The following is an 8,357-nucleotide window of genomic DNA, read 5'->3' as shown; positions in this document are numbered from 1 at the left end:
AGCACAGCAATCAAGCGATAAAGCAGTAATTAAGCCTGATTATCATGCAAGGCAGCCCCGGTTAGACTGGAATGCCGCTGAAGAGCCCGAAAGCTGCCGGGATTGTTTGCAGTGCCGAGAACTGATCTTTTGATGTCTGCTGGGAGCTCCTCTCCCGCAGGCCTGCCACCAGCACCATGTGCCACCCTGGGGTCCTGCTTCTCCCCCTGGGCACGGTCCCGCTTGGGTTTTTCCTCCTTGCAAGCCCTGTGAGCTGCAAACTGCTCCCCAGGGGCTCACGCCAAGCACTGGGTTTGACCAAGGGGTGGAAAGAGGCAGCCTGGGTCAGGGATGCTGCTGCCCGGTCGGGGCAGGACCTTGCAGTCCTGCTTGGACATCCGTGCGTCCACGCAAGTGCAAGGCACGCTAAAAGACGCAGGCTGCTCTCCTGCACCCGCCGTCCTCGGCGGCTTTCATCCCGGAGGAAGAGGGTTGGGAAAAGAGGCGATCCCTACGGAACGAGGGCAAAGCTGGTAGCAAGCAGGATGGGGTTTGTTTCATGTTAGCTTGAATGTCTGACGCATCCCAATGGCCTCGCCCGGGCTGGCAGGGGAAGGGTGAGTACGTGGGATGGGCTTGGGGGGAAAAGGTGGCTCCTCGCCCCGGTTTGGGGTCATTTGGGGAACAGGGATGCATCTGGGTGGGTTATTCTGGGACGAGATGGGTACGGCTGGGAAACAGGGCCACATCCCTGCTCCGCACGGCCAGGGCATGGAGAAATGTCTCCCCATCGCCTCCAAGACAAGGGGTTTTCCCCAACCCAGAGGGGATGCAACCCCTCCGTGCCGGCAGGAAGAGGCGGCCGCTGACTCAGTCCCCCGGGGAAATTAGCATTTGGGCAGGTTTACGCACAAGGATGATTTGGCCCCAGATCATCCGGGTTGCAAGACACGCTGCTCCCTTCGACACTAATTAGCAGGTTTGGGCAGAGCAAGGAAGAAGGCTGCACCTCCCAAGGAGGTCAGGGGAAGGCAGCCCCCAGGAAAGCCCTGCCGCTCCCGGGGTGAGCTTTGTTTGTCAATAAAGAGCCTGGGTTTCCAGGGCAGCCCCTTCCGTACCTTTCATCATCCCGGCAAAGAATTTGATAATGAGTTTGGGGCCAGATGCTGAGTCACCTCGTCCCATGGCTGAGCACCGACTGGCAGAACCAGTTGTCCCAAATATGCCCAGGCGTCGGGTGGGAATAAGGCAGGAGAAAGGCGCTGCCCGCCCCTCTCCTCCACCCTCAGCTTGCATCACCCCAAATAACAACAATAATATATTTAACATTTAAAAAAAAAAAAAAAAAAGGATGAAGGCTGCTGCGTCGGATTCTCCACACTTTTCCCCAAATAAAAATGTCCCTTTCTGGGTAAAAACCAACGTAGGTTTTTCAGTTTTTAGTTTTTTAGTTGTCTCAGCCCCTGAAAGAGGATGTGCCGTGTTCTCGGTAAATCTAAAAGAGGCAACGGTGGTGGCAAGCCCTTCCCGGCCAACGCAAGGGCTGAGCCGCAGCTCCGTAGCCGACTCTGGGGTTTGCATTTTGGTTGTGTTTTATTATTTTCTTAAAAAAGAAATACTAAAGGAGTCGGGAGCTCACCAGCATTTCCAGTAAACCCCATTCGATTTCAAGCAATTCATCCCACAAGTATGTGTGGGATGCTGGGAACTCCTCGGTCTCGCTCGGACGCAGGAGCCCAGATGGGCTTCGTCTGGAATAATTCAGCTCCCGGTGGCTGGAGCTCTTTGCTCTAAATGCTAATAGAGTGAGTAATCAGAGACCTCCATCCAGTAAATTATTTATCTTATCTCTGGAACTCGGGAAAGCATCTCAGCCAGCGACTTCTGCGGAAAAAAAAAAAAAAAAGGGGGAAAAAAATTTAAAAAAAGGGTTGTTAGTCAAGAGTCCCCAGCTGGAATCGCCACTTTTACTAGAAAAGGGAAAAGTTCAGACACCGGCTTGCCCGCGATGAAGTAACGGCAGTGCGGGATGAGCTGGCGGGATGGGGTCCGGGGGATGCCGAGCACCACCGGGAAGCTGTGAGATTGCAGGAAAAGATGATAAAGTGAAGAATGAGCTTAAAAAAAAATTGGGATCTTCGCGTGGATTTGGGGAGGAAGAGGAGCTCCGTGACTTCCACCCGGCCGGGTTCTGCCACCCCGGCCGCGGGGACGCTGCGGCCGGACGGGGAGAGCGGGCAGCACGCCCACGGCCCCCGAGAGCCCGATCCCGGGGTGGCGGCGGGGCCGGGACCGGCCTCGCGTGTCCCCGCACCGCCGCTCGGGGGGGGGCTCTTGCCCCCCCCCCCCCCCGCCTGCTTGCGCGCCTGCTTGCGCGCGCTTAACGAACAACCGCCCGTCCTGTCAAAGCCCTGGCAACCGCGGGACGCGGTGGGACTCCCGTTGAGGACGGGGACGCGGACGGATGGACGGCCGCACCGGCGGACGGCAGCAGCGGCTCCCCGCGCCCCGCTCTCCCTTTTTCTCGCACCCCACATCCCCCCCCCCTAAAAAAAAAGCCGCCGAGACGGAGCCCCCCGCCCCCCGCCCGCCTTTGGCGCCTTTTCCTTCCCGCCACGTCGTGGCCCGCCGCGGTCTCGCCTCTGCGCGGGTCTCTCCCTATTGGCTGTGGCGCCGCTGGGCGGGCCGGCGCGGTTGGGCCTGGCGCGGCAGCGCCGCCCCCTGGCTCTCCCTGGCCCGCCCCCGGCCCCCGCTACTCCCGGGGCCGGCTGGGGGCCGCCGCGCCACACGGGAGCCCGGCAGTGCGCGGAGCAGCCGCGCCGCGGCCGCTCCCTCCCCGCCCCGCTGCCGTCAAGCTACAGCCGCCTTCTCTCCGGGCTCCCCCGCCCGAGCTCCGCCGCTCGGCAGCCCGACCGCCGGAACCGAGCCACCGGTGCCCGGTCCGGTTCGGGAGGTGCCGGGATCGGCCCCGAAATCGGGCGAGGGGGCCGGGATGCTGCTCTCGAAAATTAACTCGTTGGCCCATCTACGTTCCGGGACCGGTGGGGAGCTGCACACCGCTAAACTACAGCCAGGTGAGAGAGGTACGGCCCGGTTTTGCTCGGCCCGGTTCGGTTGGGGGACGGTTGGTGGCCGGTCGGGGCCCCGGGCGGAGCGCTGACGGCCGCGTCTCGCCCGCAGGGAAAGAGAAGGAGCCGTTGGAGAAGCTGTACCAGGTGGGCCCGCTGCTGGGGAGCGGCGGCTTCGGCTCGGTTTACTCGGGTATCCGCCTCTCCGACAGCACCCCGGTAAGCGGCGGGGACGGCGGCGGGGCGGAGGAGGAGGAGGGGGGGGGAGTCGGCGGGGCGGGCGGCGTGCTCAGCCCGCCGCTCCCCTTGGCTTGCAGGTGGCCATCAAACACGTGGCCCGGGAACGCATCTCCGAGTGGGGCGAGCTGGTGAGTGACCGGGGGCACCGGGAGAAACCGGGGTGTCACGGGTGGGGATGAGCCGAGGCCCGGGAGGGTGGAAACCGGGACGCCGCGGGGGGGGGGAGCGGCTGGCTGTCGTGGGGTCACCGGGGGACGCGGAGCATCCCGAGCAGTGGGATGCCCAGGCACCGGTGGGGCTGAGCAGGGGGGCACCGGAGCATCCCCTGGGCGGGGGGGATGCCCAGGCACCGGTTGGGCTGAGCAGGGGGGCACCGGAGCATCCCCTGAGCAGGGGGATGCCCAGGCACCAGTGAGGCCGGACAAGGGAGCACCGGAGCATGCCAGGCAGGGGGTACCGGACCGCCAGCGCCGCATCAGCCCCGCTGACGGCATTGTGGTCCCCCAGCCCAGTGGCACCCGTGTGCCGATGGAGATCGTGCTGCTGAACAAGGTGGGCTCCGGCTTCCGCGGCGTCATCCACCTCCTCGACTGGTTTGAGCTGCCTGACAGCTTCGTGCTGGTGCTGGAGCGTCCGGAGCCGTCGCAGGATCTCTTCGACTTCATCACGGAGCGGGGGTCCCTGTCCGAGGAGCTGGCGCGGGGGCTTTTCCGCCAGGTGCTGGAGGCCGTGCGGCACTGCCACAACTGCGGCGTCCTGCACCGCGACATCAAGGACGAGAACATCATCGTCGACCTCGCCACCGGTGAGCTCAAGCTCATCGACTTCGGCTCCGGCACCTTCCTCAAGGACACAGTCTACACCGAATTTGACGGTGAGCCCACACCCAGGGGGATGCTCCCGGTACCGGGCGTTGCATGGCCCAGCCTGGCTGGCACTGGAGGTTCCCCCCTTTGCTGGGGGGGAGGGAATTAATTATTCAGCCGGCTGCCAAGTTGCTTTTTGGCGCGGGGCGGATGTTGTGAAACGGGAGCCGGCTCCCAGCGCTGCCGACAGCCTCCGCCACCCACCCTGCCCCGGGCTGGGGCGGGGGGAGCCAGCCCGACAAAAACAAACACCCGTGGGGGTAGCAGAGGAGGGGGGGGTCGCAAAGCCCGTACGCTGGCCAGTTTGCTTTGCAGGTGCGGAAGGGCTTGGGCTGCTCCGCTCCCCTTGTTTGCCTTGGCTTGGTTTTTTTGGTTGGTTTTTTCTTTTTTTGGCCAAGGCCGGGGGGGGAAAGGCGTGGTTTTTCCCCACCCGTGGTTTTTTGTGGGTTTTTTTTTTTTGTTTTTGTTTTTTTGCATGTAACGGTCGGGCCTTCCCTGGGCCCGTGCTGCCCTCTTCTGGCACCGGCAGCTTTTTTTTACAACCCAAAGTTTGTAAACAAGAGTCACGTGCTGGCGAGGGGGCGGCGGGTCACACCGTGTGTGTCCCCCGCCACCGGTACAGCCCCCGCATCCCCGGGGATGCTCAGGCGAGGATCCAGGAGCGGGCAGCATCCGCCTGACGAGCTCCCCCTGTATCCCGTAGGAACGCGGGTGTACAGCCCACCAGAGTGGATCCGCTACCACCACTACCACGGCCGTTCGGCAACGATCTGGTCCCTGGGCGTGCTGCTCTACGACATGGTCTGCGGGGACGTCCCCTTCGAGCAAGACGAGGACATCATCCAGGGTCAGCTCTTCTTCCGACGGCGGGTCTCTCTAGGTGGGTACCCAGCTTCGCAGTGGGATAATGGGTTTTGGGAGATGGCACCGGGCACACGAGCATCCTGCTCTTACGGCTATGGAGGAGGTTGATCTCCCGTGTTAGCTGGAGGAGGTGGGACATGTCCTGCCATCCTGCTCTCCTCCAAAACGGGTAATCGACCGGGGGGTTTGAGTGCAGCTCTGAGCACACCCAGCATGGCCTGGGCACTGTGGACAAGAGCCTTCTCCGACTGACGGGCGGTTTCTGGTTTCTCTCCCCAGAGTGCCAGCATCTCATCAGGTGGTGTTTGTCCATGCGGCCCTCGGACAGGCCATCTTTGGAAGACCTTTTCAACCATTCTTGGCTGCAAGGCATTCACCTGCCCCAGGAGACGGCAGAGATCCACCTGCACAGTTTGATCCAGGAGCCTGGCAAGTAACAGCTCCACGCATCTCCTGGCCATAAGAAGCAAAGAAAACCAGACTTCTTCCTCGTGACCGTAGCACTGAGCAGGGATCATCAGATGGGAACACGCACATCTTGTCCTGGAGCTGGGCTGGAGACCTGGTCTTCCAAGCGCTGGTGGCCACCATCCAACCCAGCTGTCCTGGACTCCATCTGAATCATCCTGTCTCATTTGATGTTTTGCCAGTAAATTTTTTTTTTTTTGGTTTGGGTTCTGGTTTTGGGGGCTCCCAGGTGTCTTCCTGACCTGCTGAATTCGGGACCGCGAGAGGATCAGAGACCTTATTGCGAGAAAAGCTCCGACGGGGGAAAACTGACTGGGGGGGGAGGGCAGGTACCGTGGCCGAATGGCTGTCTCTTCTCCGCTGTCACCGTGCTCGAGTGCCTTCAGTTGCGATGTGGGCTGTGCTGGAGGAAATACTTGAATTTTCCTACACTGCTGCTTTTCCAAGACTCGCCTGGGTATATAGTTCCTTTTCCCTTTTCCAAAAGAAAACAGGTCAGAAGATGCTTGGGAGCCAAGCAGGCGATGCCTCGCCTCCCGTGCCTCCATCTCGCGTGGATTTTCTGGGGTTCTTTGCTTCCCTGTGCCCTCACGAATGCACAAACAATGCAAACCAACAGAGCTGTAAATGTGTACAAAGTTATATAGGAGCAAAGCTTGATGTACAGTTGTTAATAGTGATAACATTTTACCTTTTTTCTTTTTTTTCCAGTTTTTGTTTTTAATTTATTTTCATGAATTTGTTTTTGTTTTTTAAAGGAAGAGTTCTAGCCGATAGGATAACTTATTTATTTATTTATAATTCACGTGGGTTTCCAGCCCACGCCTTGCTTCTACAGCTGCTGATCCCCCGGTTTTCCATTCGGGTCTTCCCTCCGTGTCTGTCCTGTGTCCATCCCCGGGTCCGTAGCGTTTCTGTCGGATGTCTGGCGGAGGTGCGGAGCGGCTGCCTGCTCCCCAGCTGTCTGTGTACATAGTTCTGGTTGCTGTCGTTTCCTTGCCACGTGCAGATCTCAGTTTGCAGATGAGTTTTGGTTTTCCCCACGGGTGTCTTGTCTGGGGCTGGGGAGGGGGGAGCCGGCCCGAGCTGTCCGCGCTGTCGAGTCTTTACGTGTAACCAAGTGTGTAGCCGGCGGGTTTTTTTGTTAATAGTTAATATTGTACAGGGGAATTCAGAAATCTTATTTTTTTTATGCGGTTTTAAATAAAAACAAACCACTTGATGTGATGGAGACATCCCTTTATTGCGGGGCGGGATGAAGGATGCTGGGAGCACGCTGGGTACCGGTGACCACGCCGTGGCTACCGTGGGGACCGCTGGTTTGTCTCCAGCCAAGACTTAACTCCAAAGGTCCCACCCGAAGGCTTGCCGAGCGGCGTTAACCAGGACCAGCCAGCCGAAAGCACCATGGGGAAGGCTGGATCCGGCCCTTGGCGGGGTGTTTCCAGGGCCGGCTGCTCCTGGTAGGTCTCCTGGGAGAGATCAAAGGGGTGTGGAGCCCTTTTCGTTTCCATTCATCCGCAGGCTGGTGCGGAGCATGTGCCGGGGATGGCAAGTAAACAAAGATCAAAGCAACCTGACGAAACGCCGGATGTTGTCAGCCAAATTAAATTTTGGTAAGGCAGATCCTGTTGCTCCGGCTCTGTTGGCGCGGAGCGGGTGTTGCATGTCAGGTGCTGGTGGGTGAAGAAAGCCGCCGGTGGGCTGTCCCCACCTCCAGCTCGGCCGCGGCGAGCGCGGAGCGAGAGGAAGTCGATCTTCGGATTACGAGAAGTTGGTCGCTATCAGTCAGCAGCGGTAACGCTTCGCTCGAGCTTTTACCCTCCAAACTGTCAAACCCCACTTCCCAGCTCCACGGCGCTTCAGCTTCAGGGGTGGTGTTTTTTGGTGGGGGGTTTTTTTTTTTGGTGGTTTTTTTTTTTTATATAAATTAATTAAATGTGCTGCATTTTGAAGCTCTGTTCCTGCTTGACCTCATGGAGCACCTGCTGCTGTGTGCACACAGGGCTGTGTGTCTCCTACTCCAAGGAAGGGGCATGTTTCCCCTTCTGCAAGTTACTTTGCAAGTCCCATGGCCAGATCTGACGCAGAACAGGGCTTTCCTTGGCCTGCCCCATGGCTTTCTTGCTTAAAACCCCCATGCCCAGAGAGTTCCCCCTTTCCCTGGGTCACCCGGGCTTGCCAGCATGGCTCTCTGAGCCGTGGGGCCGCTGTCGGAGGGAACCGGGGATCCTGGAGCCACGTCCCAGCCTCGTGGGGTGACCTGGTGTGCTGTGTCACCGCTGTGCCTCTGCCTTCAGCAGAAAGTGTTAACTCTGTTTGTTTGTTTTTCTTTTTTTTTCTTCTTTTTTTTTCTTTTTTTTTCTTTTTTTTAACTCAGCTGCATCTTTCATCTCCTCCTCGGGGCTGCTAGAAGCAGGAAGCGCAGCTCCAAACGCTTTCAAAGTTTAGGCCTATTTTGAGATGTGGTTTGTATTTAACCTCCTCTTTTGCTTTTTCCCCGGACCATCCGGGAAGCTGCTCTTACACAAAAGAAACCCTCTCCGCCACACTGCCTGCTACCGCAAGGAGCCCAAGCCCCTCGGGTGGCCACTGTCATTCCCCCCCCCCCCGGCACCACCGAAACGCTATCGCAGCTGCCCCGGCTGCAGGCTGAGCTCGGCCCACCCTTCCCGTAAACGCTTGCTGACTGCTGTGGTGTTTCTTAGAAAACTCGCCGCAGAAAGGCCGAGCAGGTCCGGCACGGGGCTGGGGTGCTGATAGGCACTTCGTTTCCGCCTGTTGCTGATGATTTTGCCCCCGCCGGGCTTGTGGCTGCAGGAAGGGAACGGTGCCATCGCGTCCCCTGGCAAGATCCCGCTTGCCCCGGTAC

General features: G+C 59.3%; 1 protein-coding gene across 3 annotated transcripts; it reads left to right on the top strand.

Moving 5' to 3' along the window:
- Nucleotides 1-2,782: 2,782 nt before the first annotated feature.
- On the top strand, nucleotides 2,783-6,707 carry PIM1 (Pim-1 proto-oncogene, serine/threonine kinase). Of its 3 annotated transcripts, none has more exons than XM_076358129.1 (6): nucleotides 2,783-3,053; nucleotides 3,160-3,266; nucleotides 3,365-3,415; nucleotides 3,795-4,161; nucleotides 4,857-5,033; nucleotides 5,297-6,707. In XM_076358129.1, exons 1-6 carry the CDS (start codon nucleotides 2,972-2,974, stop codon nucleotides 5,452-5,454), a joined length of 942 nt encoding a protein of 313 aa, XP_076214244.1. In that variant the 5' UTR covers nucleotides 2,783-2,971; the 3' UTR covers nucleotides 5,455-6,707. The 3 variants fall into 3 exon arrangements, with proteins under 3 accessions (XP_076214244.1, XP_076214243.1, XP_076214245.1); XM_076358128.1 differs by having other exon boundaries at nucleotides 2,783-3,062; XM_076358130.1 differs by lacking the exon at nucleotides 3,365-3,415 and having other exon boundaries at nucleotides 2,783-3,062.
- The last annotated feature ends 1,650 nt before the right edge of the window (nucleotides 6,708-8,357 follow it).

This window comes from Aptenodytes patagonicus, chromosome 22 (assembly GCF_965638725.1).
Source record: "Aptenodytes patagonicus chromosome 22, bAptPat1.pri.cur, whole genome shotgun sequence".
Taxonomy (NCBI): Eukaryota; Metazoa; Chordata; class Aves; order Sphenisciformes; family Spheniscidae; genus Aptenodytes; species Aptenodytes patagonicus.
The sequence above is the reverse complement of the archived record's forward strand: the minus strand, read 5'-3'. Positions and strand labels throughout refer to the sequence as shown.

What these genes read in the sequence shown, in the direction of transcription:
- PIM1 (XM_076358128.1), top strand. Translation starts at nt 2,972, where the DNA reads ATGCTGCTCTCGAAAATTAACTCGTTGGCCCATCTACGTTCCGGGACC. An exon ending in GCCTCTCCGACAGCACCCCG is followed by an intron (nt 3,267 to 3,364) that starts GTAAGCGGCGGG and finishes CTTGGCTTGCAG; the next exon opens with GTGGCCATCAAACACGTGGC. An exon ending in CCGACGGCGGGTCTCTCTAG is followed by an intron (nt 5,034 to 5,296) that starts GTGGGTACCCAG and finishes TTCTCTCCCCAG; the next exon opens with AGTGCCAGCATCTCATCAGG.